General features: G+C 40.8%; 1 protein-coding gene across 3 annotated transcripts in view; it reads right to left on the bottom strand.

The window, feature by feature from the left end:
• ELF2 (E74 like ETS transcription factor 2) overlaps nucleotides 1–25,567 on the bottom strand; it is a 36,777-nt gene that overhangs the window by 2,894 nt on the left and 8,316 nt on the right. For 2 of the 3 annotated variants that reach the window (XM_082281870.1, XM_082281871.1), the window contains exons 4-6: nucleotides 5,259–5,372; nucleotides 4,121–4,294; nucleotides 3,085–3,171 (exon numbers count right to left, since the gene is read on the bottom strand). In XM_082281870.1, coding sequence (XP_082137996.1) covers nucleotides 3,085–3,171; nucleotides 4,121–4,294; nucleotides 5,259–5,372 — 375 coding nt within the window. Of the gene's footprint in view, nucleotides 1–3,084; nucleotides 3,172–4,120; nucleotides 4,295–5,258; nucleotides 5,373–11,978; nucleotides 12,141–25,567 lie in introns of those variants that run through there. The other variant, XM_082281872.1, reaches the window with a different exon arrangement.

Below are 25,567 nucleotides of genomic sequence, written 5' to 3' on the forward strand. Positions count from 1 at the left end.
TTTTAAAGATAACAGAAAGTTCTCCATATTTAGGTGACTCTTCATGACCTGCGTTACGAGCAATGTTACACAGAGGATGTAACCAGCATATATTCATTCATTCTGTTAAGTTTATTGACATTTCCATAAATATTTACATTCTGAAAGGAGTTGATCCAAGTGATCTGCTATACAGCACAGGAGCCTGTTCAACACCCATTCTTCAGTTCTTGAAAAGAAGTATGGGAGGGTGTTCCAAGTCAGTACCTATCTATTCAGCAGGACGAGCACTCAGAATTTTCTTCTCATATTTGATTAAACAGGGCATGAAAATGCCATTATATTTTATGACACTGAAGGACAGGAGAATATAAATACGTAATTTTTAAAAGGCATACAACCTGCAGCAACAAACCATCTCAACTGTGGTTAAGTTTGTCCAGCACCTGGGGCTCTCACACTAACTGGTGACAGCCCCATGTTCTGATCCTTCCCAAATATGTTGTGGAGTGACCAACATCCTTCTAGGTGCAAAGCCAGTCCAACTTCTTGAACAGGGCAGAAATCCCATGTACTCTTCTGTAATTAGGGGGTTATAAAATGAAGTCAGGCTAAAGAATTTAATGCACTTGTCAGGTATTCAAGAGGTGTACCATCTTCACTGGAGAATCCCCAAGAAGGGGTTTGTGACAGTGACTATCAGGATGCCACAGAATGTAACACAGGGTCTGTCTGCATTCTGACCAGACCATGTGCATCTAGGAAAAGAGGAAGAGATGCCAAAGAAAAAGAGCAGATCACATTCCAATTTGTACAGCTGGGGAAGACTCCTCAAGTTTCTGAGAAGGGAGAACTAAGACAGATCCACAAGGACAATTACCTCAGAACATTAATAACAATTATTTACCTCCAAGGACATGGACCAAATTATATTTTTGTGTGTGGGTGAAAAAAGGGCAATAATTCCTGAGATTTAAAGCCCTAGCACAGCACTTGTTATGCCATGCAAAGATAATTAAAATAAATTAAGGCAGATTGAAGACCACTGTTGCAGATTTTGAGAAGTCAGCTATCTTTGAAAACCTCAAAGGATAGGGAAGATCACAGGTTCCATCTTCCGGAAAAACATCTCAAAGATAAAAACTGTACTTTACAATGGGCTCCAAACAACACTAAGTTGACTACCAAAACCCAACTAGATTTCAGAGATATTTGAATAAGACCTATGTGAGGAACCAGTCAACAAGAGAACTCAAGATTTTTTAAATCATCCTAGATTTTAGGGAATTAATCCCTGGGGTTTTATTCCTTAGCTCCTTAGAAGGAGAATTTCTGGGTCGACCACCAAATGCTGTAGGTCTGCAATAGATATTTTGCAACAATGTAAGTGGGCTTCAGGATTAGAAAGCAAACAGGAACTTCAAGAGAAGAAATAAACTGTAGGACACAATTAAATCAGATTTACAGCTGCCTCACTTTGCACCAGAAAGTACCCAGAATGCACAAAGGAAGGAATGCCAACAAGGGATCCCCTTTCCAAATGTGCACCATCTCCTCCTCCATGACTTAATTCTGATAGTACTGAACTGCAGAATAATACCTGGTTTTCCAAAAACATGCTGCATATGAAATAGCCTACCTTTGCAAGTAATTTTTAAAAATAAGTAACAAAAATTAAATCCAGTTAACAAAATATTTTGCAGGACATCAAGAACAAAAATTAATTTATTGCAGTTGTAGTATAAAATATGGAATGAGGTACTTCAAGAGAAAAAGAGACATATGTAGGTCATTAGGAAGGGCCATAGAAATAAAATAAATTTAAAAGAAAGCTAAAAAGTCCCCCAAAAACCATAAAGCAGTATCATCTCCCACTTCATAAAACAAGAAGCTATAGAGTTGAAATCACCAGCACAAAAATGAGAACAGAGAGAAATACAGGCCTCCCTTTTCAAATTATTTGTGCAGGAAACTAGGACCTGGGACAACCAGAAAGTACTATTCAGGTCATGGAAAGCTGTAATACTAAAATCTGAAATAGAAAGAAAAGTAAGGATTCAAGAAGGCTACAAGAAGTATTTTTCAATATAGCAGATACAAAATCTGTCATCTCCACTGAAGTCCACTGCTACACCAAATCTGTGGGCAACTGTGGGCACTGCAGGGAAGTTTAATTAGAGTTTGCACTGGTTTCCATGAGCAAACATCTCCATGAAGTCATTCTTCCCTGCCCTACTGACATGATGACTCTGGAGCTCTAGCCAGATAAGGTATTATGTGAACAGCAGAGACCTTGCTTTCAAACAAATCTTAAAATAATAGAGGAGCTCTTTCAGCTAGCATGTTGCCACTCGAAGTCACTAAACTTTGTTATTCCCAGCTATAGCAACATCTCCAAACAACTTTTCAGTGCACTAGGTGGAGAAGAGATCCAGATTTTTCACCTGTAGCCAGGGGAAGAGCTGATACGCTGCACGCCACCTCAAAGGTAACCTGTGAGCAACTGTCTCAATCTGTCTTCTTGCTGAATGAATAGTAGGGGCTTGGAGTTCAAGAAAGGAACCTCTATTTATCAGGAGAAACATTAGGAAAGTAGAACTCTCCTGCATATAATCCTCCACTCAACCAGTAAAGAAACACATCACCATTTGTTTTTCCCCTTAAACTAACTGGAACCTATTAGTCAAGGAACTTCCCACTGAAGTTTGTCAGTCAACTAAGAAATCGTATTTCCAACAATCACCTTTCTAAATGCTCATGTGCTGCCTCTACTTGAGAGCAAGTCTTACAGCAATAGCTTAAAGAATTTTATGTGTAGCACTAAGCTGATACACAACACAAAAGACATCACACGTCAATAACCACAAAGCAAAGCAAATATAAAATGGGAAAGCCTATTAATTGTGGAGGGTTCTAGAGGAGACTCCTAGAACATACATCCTTGTGCTAGATCTTGTACAAACAAATTTGAAGACATTGAATAAAACTCTAATAAAGTCAGTACAATCTCATCCATACAATTTTTAAAATCTGTAAATTTCCTGTGATAAATACCATACACATACCCTGCTTATTTTTAAAGACTCAATAAAAGGAAAAATATACCTTTGCCTTCTCTAGGTTTCTTCTTTATACCTAGATCTGGAGACCCATCAGATAAAGATGATTGCTGGGTCTTGGGTTTACGGCCAGCTGCACATAAAACATGGGGAAAAGGAAGTATTAATCACATGCAGAGTAGAATTTTATAGTTTGCCTTTGCTGAAAAAAGCAGTCTGTGTATTTTTCCCCTGCTGTTTCCTTGCTACAGGTATGGATAAACTTAGATTCTTAGATTACTACTGCACTTCCAGTTTAATTATCCTTGGGTTGCTTACTTCATAGGCAGATTCAGTTCAATTGCAGACAAGTTAATGTGCATTTTTATTAAAACTAAGACTCACAGATCTTGGATTTATATCACTTTATCACTACATTGCACTTGTTTCCCTCTAAATTACAAGTATATATTCCATCTCAGCATGTCTGGAAACTCTATTAAATCAATATTCCTAAAGTTATGAACTGTACTGATGCCTTTAACAAAACTGCTAGACTAGAACAACATTACCAGGTGCCAACCTCTCATTTGATAGCAAAATGCTTAGAAACCTAACACTGTTCTGAATTGTTCCTCCTCCAAGACACGCCAATTAAATGCAAAAGACAAAAATTTCACAAAGATCTTACAATGATTCTGTAAACTGACTTATGTTTTTTTAAGTTAGTATTTACCCTGTTGCTTCATTGCATGAACCCCAAGTCTACCGTCTCTCCAAATATATCCATATTTCAGACATCAGTGGTTACCCACCACAGAAGTCCTCTTTGAATCCTCTATCCATCCTTCACTTTGTGTTAAAATACACAACACAGACACCATCTTCTTTTATGGCTTGTCAAAGCTCATTCTCCTGCTCCTTCTTTTTTCTTGTTGCAGACCCATTTTCTAAGAACTCACATTTCAGACTCCCATCAATCTGTTTGTATGAGCAAAGAGATCAGACCATCCAATGCATCCTCCCCTGTATCAACTGTACCATCCATGGCAGTGAACAACAGAAGTAAACATGAGCTTGCTCCTATGAAAAGCTGTATGTACCCTTTTTCTTTTTCATTGGTTCATGGATATCAGGGGAAGTTGGAACAGAAGATACGTCCATTTGTTCAGATTCCTCTGTTGATACTTCCACCACGGTTTCTGTGATCACATCAGGTCTCATGGCTGCATGGATAAATTCTGGGGTGGACACACAAGGAGGGACAAAAACTTCCACTACAAGAGAAGAAAAAAAGAGTATCGGATGAAGTTTCTACCTGATTATTTTAATGTAGCTTACATAAAATTATTTTAAACAAAGCATATGCAATGGTGTAGCAAGTTTCTGCTCCAAAATCCTGTCACCTTGAAAATCAATCCAACTCCCCAAAACATGCACACTTGTCAGTAGTTTTAGGCAAAAAAAGGTATCACACCAATATTCTGCAGAACTAAACTCAACTTTAATTTAAACAAATTAGAGCTTCATCTTTGATCATTACTCTGATCTCCATTTCCTATTTTGTAGTCTTTGCATTTCAGCTTGACCATTTCATCCAACATATATTAAGTAACTTCAGAAGGGACACCAGTTAAAGTAATCATCAGCATTAAGGTTTGGTTTTTTAGACTGTTAACACTTTGCAACACATTGTTTTCAGGTATGCTTTCTAAAATAGAAAGATGAATAGAAATACTTTTCCCTTAAAGTAACTATTTTTGCAATCTAAAATGTCAGATTCACAGAACCCAGAACGGCTGGGGTTAGAAGGGGATCTGGTCCAACTCCTTGCTCAAGCTGGGCCACCTAGAACTAGCTGCCCAGGATCCTGTACTTTTTAATATCTCCAAGGATGGAGTCTCCATGGCCTCTCTGATCAATCTGTGCCAGAGCTCTGTCACCTGCACAGTGAAAAAGTATGCTGTGATGTTTAGGGGGAAAAATTAATTTTAAATATGTAGTTACTCAGCTATCTCTTCCCAACAACCCCTCTCAGATAAATTATTTAATCTGTAAGTATATTTGTTGCAGGGTGGAGAAATCATGGAAAACTCAAAACAAATCAGTAGTTTTTAAATATGAAGGCAAATGTTTTAAACAGCATCCAGCTCTCCACAGACATAGGTTTCCCACTTTGCTTGTTTTACTCATTAGTAGGAGGAGAAATGGCTCCCAGAACAGAGACTGTGGCTGACATACCAGGACTCCTGGCATCTCTCAGGCAGGTAGGAGACTCCATATGAAGCAAGGCCTCTGCAGCTTCAATTGTCTTATCTGTGCAGTGCACATTACTGCCATGAACTGATGCTTCCACTGCAGAAGGATACAAAAAAATGTATGAGAACAGGTTACTTATAAAAGTCCACATGTATCCCTGTACAGCTGTACTTCTCTAACATGAAAAACACAAGATTATCAGATGTCTTCACACCTTTTATACCTTCCCATCAACAGAAATATTTAGGGAAGACACAAGACAAGCAGAACTGACACTGCTCCTAAAGGACACTGACCTAAAGGTCACCTCTCTTAAAATTTTCAGTCTATTGGATAAATATATACATATATGTGTCTATGTATGCATATATATATATAGATATAGATATGTATATAGATACAAGATTAATTTCTAAAACATAAATCCTGTTTTGATTTCTGACATTCAAAATAATTGTGAGTTTGTTTTAGCAGCTTGGTTGTTAAAAAAACCACAAAGCACAACAAACAGTATAAAGGGTGTGCTTTTATGCAAAAACTAAGGGAAGAAGGTAAAAGCAGCTCTTTTTTCAAGTTCTGAAAGTTTAGGAAAACTAATTAATCAAAAATAATGCAACTTCAAGAGAGCACAGGTAAGTTTGATGCAGTGCAGATCACAGCACCTTGAACACAGCAGCAACACTAAAAAACCCCCAACATATCATGTAAAACTACAATTCTATTCACAGCTAACTCCATATTCCTCACCCTTGTAAAGGTTTTGAAAAGTGTTGACTGCAGAAGCACCTGTTGCCCATTATCCACACTCTGGCCAAGGTAACTGGCTCTCTCCAGTTGCTCTTTCCATTTATGGCCATCTGCTCTAAGCTAAACCACTCCAGCAAGGCAGCCAGCAACCAGGAGAGCTATCTTTAGCCTAAGCAGAGTCACCTATCTCCAGTATCACAGAACTAAAGAGGATTTGGGAATAATTCTCTATGAAAACTTCGAGGCACCTATGTTGTTACTGAAAACATCTAAGAAATAACTCAAGGTTTGTTTAGTGAAAAGCAGGGAAAAATAATGCCAGAGCTGCTTCTGACTTAAGGAAACACCAGATACACACTGATTCCCTGCAGGCTCACAAGGGGATAAAAGCCTTCCAGCATACTGCAGTTTTTTCAAATCCAGGGATTAAAAACTTGAAAAACCTACTAGCCAGAAGATTAAACATATCAACCAGAATCTGAAAGTGGATGAAATGTGGAAGATGCACAAATGCAAAATTATGGGTGACTGAAAGTTCCTGCTGAACCAGCCTGCTGCCCACCTGATGTCTGGTTGATGGGATTCCCACCACAGCCTATTAGCTATGGCCTAGGATGCTATTTAGAGGGCTTTATCTTTTGGAATAGTAGATGCCTGTTACAGCTTACATTCCAACACTGCTTCACCCCAGGCTGTGAACAATAAAAGCCTACCTAAGAGCACAGGAAAATCAGGAAAGGGTCTTCACTGTGCACTCTGTTCCTTGGATAACCAGTGGCAACCAGCACGAATTTTGCACTGTGAGCCCTTTCCCCAGCTCCAAACCCTGGATGCTCCCCATACTCAGCCAAGTGTTTCCTTCCCAACCAGCTGTTTGGGCATATCCAAAGTCAGAGGCTGACCACCTGCACTGTAACAGAGTGGCCCTGCAGGAAACCCTCTGCCTAAACATTTCTCATTCTAAATAAAAGTTTCAGTTGCACAGAATTTGATGACTAAGTTTCCCTCATCTACCTCATAAAAATTTTCACTGATTGATTATCAAAATACAGGAACAATATTCAGATAGTCGTTAAAAATGTATCAATTCTACAACAGTACTGAAATTAGAAAGTCTGAATCAGTATTTAATATGTTATTATTCTAATGCATGCAATAAGATTCAAAGCATGTCAGCAAAGCTTCTCTAACCAAATAGCTGCTTCTGTGCCATTAGGTTCAGTGTAAGAAGGACTTTTGTAAAGAAGTTCAAACTCAGTTGACAAATTTCAATTGTAAGAGGGTACTGAATTCACTATTCCTAAATGCTTAAAAGTATACAAAATTTTCCTACAGGGAACAGTTTAGATGCTGCATCACAACTAAGAGGTACTTAGCAGAGGGCAGGAACAAGGCAAGAAAGACAGCAGAAAGCCATCTATGTAGTTTTCCAGTACTAGGGCATTCTGCTGAAGGACCAGAGTGGAGAGAAAGGAAATACAACCAGCATTAGGGACTAAGACTGCAAAACCGTAACAGCAGAGCAAAGGAGTCACTCGACCTCTCCCCTAAGCAACCCTTCCATTTCCAATAAAAACAGCATTATCTACTCCACAAAAGCCTCTGACGCTGGAAAATACACACTTCACAGATGCTTTTCCAGTGTGAGCTACTTGGGACTCCACTAAAACTGTCACCTAAAAAATATCAAGCAAAAAATAGTAACACTTCTGGCTTTGGCTCGAACAACACATGCTGTCTGTCTATCATGACAGCTAACAAACTAACCTAACACTGCCAAAAGGACAACTATTAAAACACTTACTAAACTCAGTTCTATTACCAAGTTTCAAGTCTTCCCAGTTAGCTAATTGTCCTTTAACCAGTACATGGTTTTAGCCTCAGAGGAATTTATTTGTTTACCCAGTGAACATCATGAGTTTGCATTTGCTCACAGGCAATGTTACTGCGCCAATACAGTAGGAAGAAAAAAGCAGAAATTTGTACCTCAACACAAATTTATGTAAAGTATCTTTCTGACACACTAGAAAATGTCTAACAGAAGACAGTATGTCAGAATGCTCAGATAGAAGACATGATATCGAAAAAAAACAGATAAAAAACACATCATGAAAGATGAAGTGGGGGAACAAGCTCTCACAGAGAGGGGATGGGACCAGAAAAAAACCAGGCGGCTCTTCTTGCAGATGACTTGATCAAGTGTCATCAACTAAATTACATTTGTATCACAACACTTGGTAACACTTCTCACAATAAAGATGGGCTAAAAGCAAACCAAAGGAGTAGGCTTCCACAATTAAAAAACCACAACTTTCCAACACTTTGATACACAAGTATCACAATGGGCAGAAACATTTCTAATCAAAGACTGAAGTGTACCACCCATTTCTCTAAAAATGCCCAATTCTATTTCTATTATATTTATGCTATCAACTATAAGCAAGACCCCAAAGCTAAAACAGACCGTACTGTTTGAGTGAACAATGTAAGGTGTAGCTGTTATATTATGCAATCATTTCAGGAAGAACTGTCACTTGCCCAAATGAAGCAAAGTAGTTTATGTGGATGACAGTAAATTTTCCAGACTTTGGTAACTGAGTAACATGAGAACTGCCATTTACTGATCGAGAACACATCAGAGCTAATACCACGACTTATCTTCCATTCTTTTAACCCAAATCTCATCTTACTGCTTTTATGACAGAATCTAAGTCCATGGCACTTTATTTTAAAGTATTTCATTAAAAAATTTTTATCTATTTACAAAAAAAAAAAAAAAAAAAAAATCTTAGAAAACAATTTCAAATCTAAAGTGTAAATAGATAACTAGGCTAGTTGATGCCTATCTTCACTGTTGGCCTAATGCCTTCTAGCTCCACTTTCTACCCAAATAGTGTGTACTATAGATTATTCAAGGTTCTCAACAACTGTTACAAAATACCAACCTTGGTAAAATTAAGTCTGACAGGGCTGTACTTCAGCTTTACAGAAAAAACAGTGGCAACATATCCATTTGGAACAAAATTAATGAAAGAAATTTATGAGATCAAAAAAACAGACTGAAATTTTCAAAATGGTACTCTTTTGCACTGCAGTACAGCTCTCCTCTCCCCCCCTTCAACCTGAAGTGCTATCAGTGTCTGCATTGACAAGGCCAACACTTAACTGTAGCACCTGCAATAGCTAACCCTTTAATACTATCAGGCAACCAAAGCAACATTTTAATGAAGAATTCACAATTCCAAGCATGGAACTCAGTCAAGAGTGACTACACATACACTAACAAACCACATTAAAGTTTACTTTAATGCTTGTTCACATGCTTGTTTTATTTCAGCATTTAAAAACAGCAGTGGAAGTAACAGTGCTTAAGCTACATCTTAATTAAAAGCAGTTGAATTGCCTCTATAGGTAATATCCAGAAATCTTTCTGTATGCAAAACTTGACTGGAAAAGAAAGCATTCTCAGTTTACTGCTTGTTTTATGGTGGATATTTATTCAGAAACTGAAAAATAATTCTTTGGATTTTTAGTATTTCCCTACGCCTGGCTCTTTTCCATACTCTCAGCTGCACACAATTTAAGGATTATGCCTAACCCACTGCATAAGGCAAATCAATAACAAAGATGAGAGCAACCATCTCAAAACACTTGTTTCACTGTGAGCCATATGTCATCAGCCCAATATTGACACAAATATTAGCTATAAAGCCAAAACATATCTTTGTAAAGTCATTTAAGAGTTGCTCTTACAACTGGCAATTAAGATAACACTAAGCAGTAACATCTTTGGTTCATCTTACTTCCCACAGTTATCAAACACTGAAGTTTTGCCAACACTGAAACCAGCAGCCATGGGAAAAGGCAACATATAATTATTATAATCCCTTAGGATAAAGAATTCCTCACTTAAATCCACGTGATATCATCTACATACAAAACTAAATAAACAGATATGATATCTTGATAGTATGATGATAGGAATACTAGACATGCGTAGGTATCACTCACTCCAATGCAAATATGGAAAAAAAAGGAATGAAGTTGGTTGGGCTAATGAGATCAGTATGACAAAGGACACCAGAAAGAGCAATGCAAAGGTCATTCATTATTTATCTAAGGGCTGGCTCTCAAGCAATCTAGTTACAGTGACTTAAGAAGGTGTTGACACAATGATCAACTACTTACACATTCTTTATTTATGGACAATCAAAAGTAAAAAACAACTCACTGAAATCTGCAGCAGTGAAACCTGCAAAAATCGGAGATGTGTTCTACTGGCAAAGTGAAGCTATTGCTCCATCATAGACCCAAAGCGTCCAAATGCTTAGGACCTACTCCCCTTCTGGTTACTCAGCAGAACAGTTCTTCACTGCTTTGTAGTGGGGTATTTTTGCGTGTCTGAGGTTTGGGTTCCCCCCTCCCCCAAAAAAAAAAAAAAAAAAAAACTGGGTATTTTTCCACATTAAATAAAAGAAATGATGATGAAGACTATGTGACTTGGCCCTTTTTAAAAGAGTATCTTAATACACTAGGAAACGACAGAGCATTTACTTTTAGACCTGTAAAAACCCACTGCCATGTCAATGTAAAGCCAGTATTAAGCTTGACTCGCTCTGTAAATTCATGTGCACCTACTGCACAATTCATTACCTATAATGCCCTACACTGTACTATTTATGGTTCCAAGGACTACTTTTAGAAGTTGAACTCCATGTTGTAAAGGCAAAAATAAAACCAGATCTGGTACAACTTTGGTGGAGAACTGAATGCTTGACACTGCATTGACGTTTGGGTCAGTTGTAACCTTGCTCGTTCTCCAGGGCTTTACCACACTTTAAGACAAGTGCTGGGATCACTGGAGTATCCTGTTGTCAGACAGTTTTAACAAAACTGAAAGAGGCCAAACCATACAGGTTTCTGAATGCAACCCCGAAAAAGTTCTACAGCTCAGGTAAACGGCCCGAGTCCCGGCAGCGGCTGGACCCGGGGGCTGCAATGTCTGACGGTGCGGAGGAGCGACCAGAGAAAGCGCGGCACCTGCACGGGCCGACGGCAGGGAACGGAATTCCCGCGGCCTCGCGCCTCCTCATCCCGCCATGACCGCGGAGCTGCCCGGAGAGGAAGCTCGGCCCGGGACGGCGCAACCGCCCGCCCTTCCCCCGCCCGCCGGGGGCGCCCGCAGGCAGGTGCGGCCACGTGCGGCGGCGGCGCGGCCACTTCCGTGTTTACAGTCGGCTTCCCTCCGGTGCCGTACGCGCCGCCAACGCCGCGCCGCCACTCCCGTGTCCGCCGCGCGCCCATTGGCAGCCGCCGCCCCCCACCCGCCAGCGGCGGCGGCCCCTCCTCTGCGCGGGGCCCCGGGGGAGCGCGCGGCTTCCGCTACGCGGCACGCGTGGGGGAGGGGGCGCCACCGCCCCCCCGCGTCGCACACGTGGGGCCGCGGCCCTGCCGGCAGCGCCTCCTCCCGCCCCGCCGCCAGAGCAGAGTTTAAAAGGGCACGGGGGCCAGGCGGCAGAATAGCGGGGGACGCGCGCGGGTGTGCGGTACCCGGGGAGGCCGGGCCGCGGCCCTGCGTGCAGTGTGCGGTGACGCTCGGCCTGCCTGCTCAGACAGCGTGGCGGCGGCGCCTGGAGCGAGGGGAGGGCCAAGGGAGGCGGGAGGACAACAGCTTCGCGCACTTCCTGGTTCTCGCCCCAGCCTCCAAAACCCCACTAAACTCCTCCGCGCGCCCCGCCGCAATTCCTGACACGGCGGCCGCGGTGGTGCCAACCGCACCGGGAGGCAAGTACCGCGGGCCAGCCGCTCGCCGGGCCGGCCGCTACCAAGGTGATCACTTCCTGGTTGCCCTCCATTGCCTCCCGCCCGCCGCCGGAGCGCGCCGTGCGCCGCGTCTTCCCCGCCCCGGCCCGTCCACGCTCCCACCCCGCGTCGGCCCGGCGCAGCGCAGCTCACCGGCCCGAATGAGGAGGTCGAGCTGGTTCGTGGGCCCCTCATGCACGGACGCCGCCATGTTTACGCTGCCGGAGCGGCTTCACATTGACGGGCGGGCGCGCGCAGGGGCCGGCGGCGAAGCGCGCTCTCGCGGGCGGGCGGAGCGGTCACCGCCACGGCGCGCGGCAGCGCTTCCTGCGGGGCGGCGCGCGCGGTCCTTCCGCTGCCCGCCCCAGACAGGAAGTGCCGCGCCGGCTCCCGCCGCAGCGCGGGGCCGCCCGCGGGCGGGGGGAGCCGCCGGGCCCCGCCAGACGCCCCGCGGCACAGGCAGCGCCTTCCCGGACGGCTCCAGAGGCGCCCGAGGGCAAGGACGCAGCGCAGTCCGGCCGTCCCCGGACTGCCGCGAACGCCTTCCCTTCCATTTCCCCGCAGCCCCCGCCCACCCGCACCTCCGTGCCCCGGTAACACTTTCTGACCGAGGCAGACCGCGTACCAGGATAAGCCGGACAGTCCTCACCGAGGCGACCACTGACGCATTAACATGATTTCCCCTTGACAGGTCCCTGGGGCACCTGTGTTAGTAACAACTCGCCAGAAAAGCTCGGTGCTCCGTACCTGCAATCCATCTCATCTCCGTTAGAGTAACAGGGCTGATTCCAGTTAGCCAGAAGCCCCATCCATCCTTCATCAAATCTACTCTCTGAAAAGACTTGTGGAGTGAAAAAAAAGTTTCACTGCTCTCTTAAATAAAAAAACACCACTTTTTAGGGTTGCATCCACTCCCCTCTGAAGAAATCTGCTTCAGTAACACCACAGCATTACCTCCCAGGACCCTCAACAGAGGCACCAGTCAGAGAACACTCTCCACACTTCCCAACAAGTCCCTGTCCTGATTACTCCCGGAGTAAAACTTCAGAGCTGCATGCCAAGAGCAGCTGCACCAAGAAAAGCCTATTATGTCTTACACAGAGCTATGCATGGAAATTACACACATGAATTCCTTCATTAACACCACATACTCCTGAGGAGGCCTACATTGTTAAGCCAAGGATCTGGCAAACACCTGCTGCCTACAGTGACTTCCTTGAACACAACAGCTTCACAGCTCCATTAAAAGAAGGTGAAGGGCTCCAGCTGCAATCTGACAATACACAATCTTTTCCCCTCTCAAATTTCAGTAGTCCTAGGACCTAGATTAGAAGGAACAATTTAGAAGCAATTTTCCTCACCACTGAAATCACAAAATAGTATCCAGCAAAAATCACCTCCAGCTGGTAAATTCAGTGCTTCAAACTCTTGACAAATCCTACTCCTTCACTACAACTCTCAAGACGTTTTAGGAATACATTTCCATTACTGTATTTATACATAATTTTTATAATACACAAATATTAATACATAGTACACAAATAAATACACAAATGAAAAATCAGGCATTTTGTAGACCGCAGTCACCTATTCCTGGATGTAAAGAATTAAATTTGTTCATCGTCTCATCAGATAAAGAGCAAGACCTGCAAGTGACATCATTGATTCTCACATGCAGGCCATGATATCTAAGAGTAGGTTTGTGCTAAAATTTTGCCAGCCAAGATCCTTCCAGCCAGAAGCATAGATAAAAAAGGCAACTAGCCAGCTCTGAAGGCAAAAAGCTCTCAGGCAGATCCAGCTTTGCCAACAGCAGAGTGCTCCCATCAGCTTTTGTTATTCAGAGAGGTGGAACGGCAGTACTAACAAGAATTCCTTCCATCAGCATATTTCTACTAGGGGACTCTGCTGTATTCTCCAGCAGAAATTACCGAGTGGAGACAAGCCCAAGGACAAGAAAAGGCATTTTAGCTAGGCACACACTTAAATGTGCAATAAAATTTAATAGCCCTTCATTAGAACATCCTGAGATTGAAGTGGAAGCCTTACACAGTGTAGTTTAGCAACGCCATAGCTTCAGCTTACATACAGAGTACTGCAATAACCATGTAGTCCTGTCACTTTATCCTATGTACCTCCTCTTGTTAAAAATTATAATTTACCCATACTTCAAGCAATAAAATAGAGTTTAAAAGTTTGTCTGTTTAGATCCAGAACAAAAGCTGTACTGAGATACAAAATGCTTTTGAAGATCCACACCCATGTCAATAGTTCGCACTACCATACTTTGGAAAAGGTGCACTCACAGTTTTTTCCTTTTTTTTTGATTGCTGTGTAATTCAGTGAGGATTGTTTACTGATTGCAGCTTTCAGTCACAAACGAAAGTGTTCAACTCATACACAATAAAGTTTTGCCTGAGATGTGTGGACTCCTTGAATAAGTGCACGCAAGTAATTGGCATTGTGTAACTTTTGACAAACACCGTAGGTCCAAAATGAAGAAGAGAAGAGTATTAAACATGAAGTTCTTGGTTTAATACCAGTTTCCTAAATAGCTTTTATTTACAACTACAAGCACAGACTTAGCACAGTATTTTCCAGTTCACATGAAATGGACTTGAACAGCTGCACAGTGTTCTGGTTCTTCCCTCTCTCTGATCATACACAGAGAGAATATCACTGGATGCCCAAGAGGATTCCAATCACTTGAAAAGAATCTGAGCCTGTGCACTTTCAAGATTAATATGTGGCAAAAAACCACAACAAATCTATGAAGTGACCTGTGCATACCTTATCTATATAAGTACAGTATTAAAGCATAACACTGTCTTTAAGGAGGAATGCAACTTTGTCCAAAAGTCCTGCAGTCTCAGCTGTTTAAATTATATGACTTCTAGTATCTTATGAATGCTAATTGATGTCATGCTAATAAAATCTTATTATTTCAGGGAAAAAAAGACAGTCAACAGGAAAAAAGTAAACATGCATTTAACTTTTAAATCTCTTGCAAAACCTCCTTTTTAGGCTAACAAAGAGGGCTACAAAATCTACTCAGGGGGTGGCCCAGTGAAGCAAGAAATACTAACTGTAATGGAACAGGGCAACAGGAAATTGCAGATGTACTTTTATTTCTCTGGCATGAAAAAAGTAAAAAAAAATATGTAGAGGAACAGATCCCTGACCAGCATCAGTCTTTGTCAGACAGAAACATGTTTATTTAACTTAGGTTATTGTTGAGGGGTTTTTTTGTTTGTTTGTTTTTACTGTTAGTATACAGAGACTAAGCTTTGTTGTAATTTTTTAACCCACAAGTTCAGCTGTCAAGATAGCCAGGTAGACCTACATGGTACATTTACCAACTGCCAGGAAAAAACCCCAGCCAAAATGTTTGATAAGCTGGAAAGCTACCATTCAAAATTATGCTTCTACTTACTACATTCCTGTTTGTCATAAGTCTTAAGTAACTTCAAGACAAGTGAATTGTGTCTCCATAGTTGTATAACACAGGAGTAAAATATCTATCAGCTCGTGCTTTCTGGTTAGGGGATATGAACAACTTTGCTCATATTAAAGGAAATGTATCACTTCTTCTCTGCAATATACACCAGTTAAACATCATCCTGATTCTTTAGAAAAAGTGAAATACAACTCAAAAAAAGCAGCTGGATGTGACTAATTGCATCCAAGACAGGAGAAGTAAATTCAAAGTAGAATTTACTGGTGAGTTTCATCAGATTTTCAGACTTGGGTTGGAATAGAATCATCAATTATCTTAACCATCTGATCGGTCCTCAAAACTAATAGAGTATTCAGTGCTCATAAAGGAATTGTCTTCTCCACTCCTACAGTCTCCTATGCAAAGCTGCCCTTCCTACAACTCTCACAAATATGATGAAAACATTCTTTGATAAGACTGTACTTTCTCTTGGAAAACTACTTCACAAGCACTGTAGCTTGAAATGCTAAAAGTACAGCCTTAAAATGGCACCTTTTCCCTCCACTGACAGCAAATAATTAATCAGAAAGAAAAAACTGTGTGCATTTAATTACTTTAGCCACAGAGGATTCCAGTTATATTCTAGTAAGACAAAGCTACCCTTGGAAAAGGCAATTGTCATAAAGCAGTTGCTTATTCTTACAGAGGTGATTTGTTTGGCTTAATTTAAGTAAGTGGAGGGTAGACGGCAATCTGTCTGACGGTAGTATTTGCAGTCTACATGAGAAATTGCAAATGATAACAGAGTAACAATCCTTAAATGCCAGCCATTTCAAAAAGCCACAAGTAATTTCAGAAGTCCAGGTATGCCCTGTCTCAAGTGCCCAAATCACCTACTAATTTTAAAGTTACAGAAAGTTCAGTTTTGCCCAGGATTCTAAAGAAATTCCCATCTAATAATTACTGAAGTAGCTGCTGTCTTCAACAGCAGGCCATCAAACTGTTGATAGCTATTACTGCATTGCAAAGGTAACAATAAAAAGAAGCATTTTTAACAGTTAAATGCCAGAAAACATGTAAGAAAATGCAGCCATCTGTTTTATCAGAACATCAACATCATCATTACCATCCACTGTGGATTCCACAGTAGAAAATGCCCAAATAGCAAAACAACCACAAAGTGTCCCTGGAAGAAACAGGGAAATATTGAGGAAAGGGGTCCATGACTATGCCAAGCTTATCTTCTTGACTACACCATATGAAGTCTAAAAATACCAAAGCCATGTGTCTGTTACAATTTGCACCTTTGAGTGGACTCAGGATCCTGATGTCACATTCATACAGCAATTAATGACTGCAGACAAAAACCAAATGTATTCTCAGGATTTGATACTACCTTTGACAAACTGAAAAGGAGTTAATCAAAATAGCAAGTGCTACATTCCAGCATTATTACTTGTGCATGCAGAGTAAGAAAACTCAGCTGTCTTGAAAAAAAAAGCAAAACAAACCTCAAACCCACAAACAATCAATATTTACACTTCCCTGCTTTATTAGGAAATTCCTTCTTTCCAGGGCAGTCTATTTGACAATGGTAAGTCAGGTATTTGCATAGCATTCTATATGATTTTACAAAATTAACAGTATTTGAGACTGGTAATAGGCTGGCATATCAACTATGTCACACTTGAGCAATTTCTCTGTCCCAGATCTATAATTTTGAAGTCCTTAAGTCTTTCCTGATAACAACAAACATCTATTCTATAAGCCCACTGAATGTTTTTAAGGACTAAATGTTCTGCTCAAACACACATGGCTTTACTCTCATCCTACAGTTTGTTGTCAACTACAATCACCCTTTTAATATGCAGGTCACCTTTAAAAATTATTACTTTCAATAGTTTGTGACTATATTTTTGATCAATAAACACCACTAACTCTTGTGCACTCATACCACAATGGGTTTGGATGCCTCATCACATTCTAATTTCAAGATAAAAAGCCCCAAATTTTTCAGCTTACATTAGTAAAATGCTGTGGCTGAGTCTTGACAGTAACATCCTACAAATTCTCACTCCCAGCTGCAATTGGAGTTGGGAGTTTAGAGGAGAATCCCTCTGTGCATCTGAAGTCCAACCCATAATGCCCTACACTAGCAAACCATTGAATTAGCCTCTCACATCAGCCTCGGAAAATAAAAATTATGCCTGAAATGTGCAGTTAAATTCAGCTTTATTACAAAATAGTCTTGTAGCATGCTTTTGGTATGAATGGAGCACTGAATGCTGTAAGGCAGAAACCTGAAATCTAGAAAGAACTGGACACCACAACTAGGCTGTTACCATTACATTAAAATACTATTGTCCATGGAGCAGTTGTAGAGCTCTTTTCCTTAATTTCTCAGAAAAGGTAACATCAACCAAGATGACATAAAATCTAAGCTGCAGTTGCATTTTGTTCCTGAATGAAGAATGTTACTGAAAACAGATGTATATACCCTTGGCATAACTGCTCCAAGCACTACACAATAACACATGCAATACGAGGGGAATCATTTTGCCTCACTGTCACTGATATTTAACTACCAAAAGTGCAGTGGACTTCTTGGAAAAATGAGGATTCACATGGATCTTCAGTAGCAATAGCAGCATGGTGTGAAAAATAATTCAAAGGATAAACTCTTAACCCATTAATGTGTAAGAGGCATCTAATTCTTGCAGTAGAGCAAGCAAAGTTTTATCTTGTTTTTATCCAGCTAATAGGCTTCATCTTAGCTCTTTAAGGAACAGCACCAACTTAAAATGAGAGTTTAATCAAGCTGTTAGAATGTCCAAACTTTTTTTTTTTTTGTAGTCAGCACTGTCCTCTAAAGCAAATGGTCTCTCTGCATGTGTACGTTCTCACGTTCAGTCAATAGGGTATGTCACCACTAACAAAATGTACTCCAGATACTTGTGTTACCTCATTTTTCCTGAGAGGAAGTTTAATCAAATGATGGCTGGCCAGAATGAATTATAACACTGTTTTGTCTATCCCTTACACACACATACCATAACCGCAAAGGTAAGATTCTAACTAAATCTAATACAGAGTTCTTAGTAGATAATATTTAACTGATTAAAATTTATCATAGAAACTATAGAGTTCACAGGCTCAAATTTCCATAAGAGACATTAGAAGAAAGCAGTTTTAATCATAATAAGGGAAGACATATAAAGACAGAAAGAACAGGCAGTAACTAAAGACTAGACATAGAGATGCAAAACTGATTCCCATGGTGATAACTGTGTAAGTAGTAATCTGAAACTTCCACTGAAGAAGATGATTTCCCTTAAAGTATATATTTTATTTATCCATATGTTTTAATTGGGGGAGAGTTAAGCCTGAACTCCCCGTTGATTCAACATCCTCCCTCCTTAAAAATGGCTATCAATTTACATGATAGCTTCAACTGAACTTCCTGGTCTTTGCAGCCCAATATTTTTCCATCCTGGAAAGGGTCATTTTTCAGATCCACATTTTTCATGCGTATCTTCCACCCCCCTGTGGCAATAACAGTTTTAGAATCAAAACAGATTTTCAACTTTTACCAAAGGGAGGATTTCTTATAGGACATGAAACTAAAAAAAAAAACTGGTGACAGTTCACAAATTGACTGATATTTCAGCTTCTTGAAAATAAGATTCCTTTTTAATCTTAAAGCTGTGATGAAAAAATAAATCCCAAACTTGTACTTGGTGCTTTGATGATTAATAAAAAAACAAGGGGAAAAAAACTATTTATACAAGATGTTATATTCACAAAAACAATTAAATCAGGATCTACAGCGGCAATACTTAAATACTCACGTCTTAGTTAACTAAAAGAGTAGGCATCCTCCATGTCTAAGATCTGCAGACCATGACTGTATTACCTTCCATACTGCTCCTATGGCAAATTCCAAAATAAGATGACCCCATTATCACACCTACACATCCACGTTACAAGTTCTGTATGGTGACAAAATAAACAGAACTGTAGCAGTGGTTAACTTTAGACTGACTGCTTCTTTAAAGAAAGCAGCTTCTGCTACTATGTATTGCTGAATAAATCCTAAAACTGTCGGGGTAATTACTTTTAGGACAAAAAAACTGTGCAGGAAATGAAATCCAATAAAATTTGAGTATTATTAAAAACTTGTTAAGAAGGATGTGTCTTTTATGATACAAACACTTTGACTGTTGCAGTAGACAAAATTTTAAGGCTGTAACTCAGTCCTCAGTAATCTAAAGGTACTAGTCCCAAGAGCATCAAACAAAAAGGGAAAGAAATTTAAACACTGTGTCAATCTAAATATTGTATTTCCCCTTCCAACCATTACAAAAGGCACTCACTACTTCCACAGAGAATGTCATAAGGTCACCTGAAATGACCCAAATTTCTGTATTTTGTTTTTCTAGAAAACTCCTTTTTTTATTCCAAGCAAATAGGCATTTTTTTTCTGGAATAAACACATAACATGAACGACTAAGTCTTTCTTGTTTGCTGAAAGACACTTGAATTGTACTTTGGTAGTTAGTGGATTAATTTTACAGTTAAAGGATTAATTATAAATAATGATCCTTGATTAATGAATCAAGATAGATTAGTGGAAAGGAGTCTGTTAGGCAGAAAAACCTCATACTCCACTAGAATTAACTAAAAAATCATGAGTATTTATATGATCATAGAGTATATTTTATTTGAATTGTGGTTTCATAAATGTGAGAAATTTTTAAATTAAAAACAACATTGTGGGTCCTGATTCTGCCCTTGGCTCAGCACTGACTATCCTTATAGTCCACACAGTCTCAAATCCATTCATTGCATAGCAAACCACAAGTAGAACCATTTAGTGCACAGCACAGATAATTTCTTTAGCACCCTAAGTAAATTTTCTCACAGCAGCTTCCCTACAACATTTTTCACACAGGGTACTGATCCCTATCTCTGGAGGCTAGAATAATGCTACATTTTACTAAACTGTGAAACTTTAGATTAACTGCAAATTAGCCCAAGGCTCTTCAAATCTGTGTTGTAATGCAATAAACCATGTAAATCAGTAGACATTGGAATGACCAATGAACTGTCAAAAGAAAGGCAAAAAATTCAGGTCCATGACCAACAGGAAAAATACTGAAAAAGAGGGGATATATTATGAGAAAAGGGATCCTTTTCAAGTACTGCCAAGGATTCTTTAAGATGGGTTTTAGTATTTACCATACTGCCTGTAGAGTCTAGAACCACAAAAGGTATTAAGTCTACTCATTCTTGGTGCAACAATGATCATTTATCAAATAACATGAATATTTTTGTAGCAATTAATTCTGTTGTTTATGAAGTAGAATCTATTGAGACTATTTTAGCAATAATAGATTTTTTTTCTAAGATGTACAGAAATCAAACTGTTGCACCTCTCTAAATTGGGATCATTAGCATAACAAAGGTATGTACTTCAAAAAATTAACACCTTAAAATGCTCTTTAAACATTATACCTTGTTTACTGCCTTAGCCTGCTTTCTCATTAACAATTACCATGGCACCTGTTACCACCTCTCCTACATTAAATTGCTACCTACCCACAGCCTATCTCTACTACAAAATTCAAATTAAAAACCAGCGCACTCAGATTCACTGTCCTGCAACTCATTGCTAATAATGGTGCATTACCAAAATGAATGTTTCTTCAGGCTTTCATACTTTCTCTCCACACATCTTACCTCTCTGTAAAAGAAATAATTCAGAAGGACTCCTGGCTGTGCCAAAACATGTCAGTTGCAACACATGCCCCGTAACACTGCCTCCCTCCCTTTAAAACAGCCTAAACTAAGCACTCCTTTCACCAACACTGGACACAAGTTCTGTGCAAGGACCTCTGCTCACTGTCATGTATAATTACACCATGAAAACCACACTGGATTAATGGGGTATACACTACACAAATAATACTTAAAATACAGTAGGAACCGGTGTGCATTCATAGATTTAAAATCTTCATTAATTTTAATTTCTCCTCCGCTGTTTATTGGCTTTTCACTGCCCATTAATTCTTAGATCAAAACCATTAAACAAATAAATATTTGAACTGATTTTAATATATGATTATCTTATACTAAATTTTTAAGGACATATTAATGTCAAACTGTGAAATTAAAATAAAACCAACACAGAAAACATCAACAAACCACATGCAGTCAAGACACATCTCTTACCATCTCCAGCCACAGACACCAAATTATCATATCAACTGCTCTATAAATTTTAAGACTATACTTTCAAATATCAAGGCTTGGAAGCACCCACACCCCTTTCTTTGAACAGTAGCTTACATAAAACTATTCCTATAGAAGAGCTACAAGTTTTAAATTGTAATTTCCCCCAGTTTATTATGGCCATAGAATTATGCTTAAAAACATAAGGAGTGCATTTGCAGCAGCTCTTTATCCTAAAAGACCTGTTCTGTTAGCCATTAATCTACAAAAATCTTACAAGAAACAGCATATTTAATGTTTAAAAAACAACTTCTGAATACAAAAACCTTCAAAGTATAAACTCCTAAAAGTTTTCATATATAAACTTAAGTTGTAAAACTCAGTTTGGGAAGAATACCCTCACTTCTCACTTACCTGAATCTTATTTTTTATTTTTATTTTTATTTTTATTTTTATTTTTATTTTATTTTATTTTATTTTTATTACCATAGTCAAAAATTGAATTTAAGAAATGCATTATCGCATAACTTCTCTTCACATTAATTTGTTGAACTTCTAATTAGGGTATTTCTTTCAAAACACATTTCAGTAAATGGAATTGTAAGTATTGTCCCAAAACCTGAATCATTAGTTCATGCTCACCTCATGAAGTTGATGCCTGTGATTTTTGCTAGTGCTACAGAATAACATCCGAATTGAGATGGATGTATAAGCAATTGCATCCACTGTTTACTGAGACATCTGCACTGAAGTGCCTAATCTGATGGGAATGCATATAGACTTACTGGGATGCCAGGTTAAGCAGCTGAGACAGAGTCTCTCACCTTTGTTTTGCTTTCCTGACATCATGAATTTAAACTCCAGCTCTAAATTAGGCAACCCCAGGACAGGAACATATACTACCCATGTCAGTGGGTCTCACCAGTTAAGCATGGAGTGCCCAAGCGAACCTGTCCTTTGGCTGCAGTTTCGCCGTACTCCCTACCCTAACACTCTGCTAATGCAGCAGAAATTTAACTCAACAAAAATACAGAACAGTTGAGGGTCTCCCTGCTATTTTTCTTCTTGCAAAATTAGCATAGAGAAGTATGAGAAGTTGTGAAAGATAAGAAATCCTGTTCAGTTCTGTTCACTCTTGCTTAACAGAAAGCACTCTGGGAAAGGTTCAGCTAACAGCAAGGTAAAAAACAGGCCACATGACCAGAGAGCGGGTTGTATGGCTGGCATGTGGTCGGCCTCGCGTGTGAGGCAGTGATTGGTTGGGGAGACGTGTGGATATCACGTGATCAGAGAGCTGATTGAGTAAAGGGATGCATGAACAGGGACACCACAGTAGCAGGCAGCCAATGTGTGCCTCTTTTGGTTAAGTTTAGAACATAAAAAGGCTTGGTTTGTTACAATAAACCATCTTCTTTGAAGCAAGCAAGGAGGTGCGTGTGTCTTTGTTCCCCATTGCAACAAATGGCAGCCCAATCTGGGACATCTCACAGGCAGTGAAAGATGTGGACTGCACTGGCAGCAACTTCCACTGAACCAGGAATCGGTTGACCAGGAAAGTTTGGCAAAGGAACCCAAACATACGCCCATCACCTACCAGGTGAGCAGTGCCAGGTGAGCAGTGGAAGAATTACAGGCAGAAAAACTCCCATGGAACGAAGATGGAGCCTATGGTGGCTCCTGCATCAGCAAAGTACAGACATCTCCAATGCTAACCTTGCTGGACGGGGTGTCCATGTATTTAAAAGACTTCCCTTCTACTGAGACTTTTTAATTGGAAGCCTGGCAGGCAGTAGGACAGAAACTTTTTTGATATTGCCAGGAACGGCGATGCCAATGACTGTGGGCACTTCACCCCATAGAGGACTATTATGGCGTTTCTTAAAGAAGTCGCGTGGATGTCCGCCATTTCACAACGTCAGAAACTGATTCCCCTGAGCCCTCGGTTATAAATGAGAATTGTTAATGTTGGCTTTCATATGTGGGGTTTATGGTTAAAGATGGTTGAGTTGAAATTGTTGATGAGGTAAATAAGTTGATTGTTATATGATCTGTTGATGGGTTTGGGTCGTTTGTTGACAATGTTAATCTGATTTTAAGGAAGGGGGTGGGGGCATTGACCGTATTAACAGAAGGGGATAAGCGGGGGATCACTAGTGGGCGACAACGAGCCAGTGAGAAGGTCCCAAGACCAACCAGCCAATCAGGATAACCCTCGGGAGGCAGGGTTTGGGTGGAGACACGTTGAGCCCCACGATATAAAAACTGCGTTCCCAAGCAGGAGGCGTGGCTCTGGCTACATGCCATCAGCGGTGATGCAGCCACTGCTGTAATGCTTTGCTTTGTGGAATTGCTGATCGCTAACACTGATCCCCGATTGTCAAATTATCCTTAGTTAACTAATAAAATTCAAAGTTTTGAAGACGTGAGGCGGCGTTTCTCACATCAGGCCTCCTCACACCCACTTCCAACACACTGGACGAAGTCTTAGCACCATCTTTGCAACCCTCCCAATACTACCCCTCCTGTGTTTTGCAGTGAAACATTTGCTCCCTTGCGTCGGGGCTGCTCCGGCAGCGGGGCTGCCACTGCTTTTCACTCCCTCTCCTTCCCCAGCAGCTGAAGCAGCCGCCGGGGTTCTGACAGGGCATCAGAAACAGCACCTCCGTCCCGGCACAGGTGGCTCTATCAGCCGCGCGCCGCGGCCGCATAAAGCGGCGCGCGGCGCTCGGGGCCGGCGGCAGCGGGTTGGGTGCCGCGGGTAACGTCGGGAACACGGCGGTGATCGCTGCAGCGTGGGAAACACAGTGGCAGCAGGTCCGACCCCTTGGAAGCGCACCGGTGCCGGCCATTGCCTGCCGAGGCCGAGCTGTGCGGCGGCAGCTGCACCCGGGAACGGCTGCGGAGCTGCCCAGCCGCGCCGGCCCCTTTGTTCTCAGCGTGTTTCATCCAGTCACGGAAAGCAGTGGCAGGGATGGGCGCCGCGCTGAAAACCCCGGGAGCCCATCCAGCACTTCATAGCTTGATCCGTGCTTATTTTTTCGAAGTACCCTTTCAGTTAATGAAACTGAGTTGCAGAAATTTTGTCCTACTCAAAAAAACCCGTGGAAGAATGGCTCCCGCCTTGCTGCTTCCCCAATGCAGAAAAGACTATACCACTGGAACGAAGCTTGTAGATCAACACTGGATAAAGACAGTAACCCTCTCACCCCACAGCGAATTCTGACTCAGGGCTTGTTAACAACTTACGAACATTTGCAATATTCTTCAGTGCATCTTGGAGATTACTAGAGTTGCCTCGTTAAAATGCAAGTATCTTTTGAAACCACTTAGGGAGTTAATATAATTGTAAAGTCCCAGGCCTGGATTTATAAACTTGTATATACCTTCTGTGAAGGAAAATTGGCAAATTCAGGTATTGTTAAGTTTCCTGCAGGTGATGTAGTTGTTGTATATGTCATTTTGTAAGTTAAGAGATTTAGCTGTAAGCAACTTTCCCAGCTGGTCAGCCCTGGACGCTCATTGTTAAAGTTTTACCATACCACCTTGTGACCCTCTGCATTGTTCTGACTGCTTTTTGTGCCAGTTATTGGGTGTTATAATCTGTCCCCCTGTTCATGAGAAAGATAAGGTCTTGTGAAGTCATGTTCCCAACTGATACTAATTGAGGTTTGTTTGTAGGATATATTAGGGAAACCCTTCCAGTTAAGGTCTTGGCTCTAGCCAAGCCCTGGCCCTGACTGATTAGGAATTACACCACCAGACCCAGGTGTTTCTGTGCTAAAAATGTAGTCAAGTCACTTTGACTTGCTGATTTTGTCTTATAAAAGCTGGACCCCCTTTTGATGTAAACTTGGAAACCTTGCCTGGGAAAGGTCCTCCAGGTCCTTACTGTGAGATGGGGCTCCCCAGCAATTGCAGACTCTGGATGATGGTAAAGTATTTAAGCAGCTGATGACAGTTATATTAGATATGTTGCTAGCTATCAAAGTGCATGCTATCAAAAAAAAAGGGGGGAGACAGGGGAGATAAGAAATCCTGTTCAGTTCTGTTCACTCTTGCTTAACAGAAAGCACTC

The sequence above is a fragment of the Coloeus monedula genome, assembly GCF_965178545.1.
Source record: "Coloeus monedula genome assembly, chromosome: 5".
NCBI lineage: Eukaryota > Metazoa > Chordata > Aves > Passeriformes > Corvidae > Coloeus > Coloeus monedula.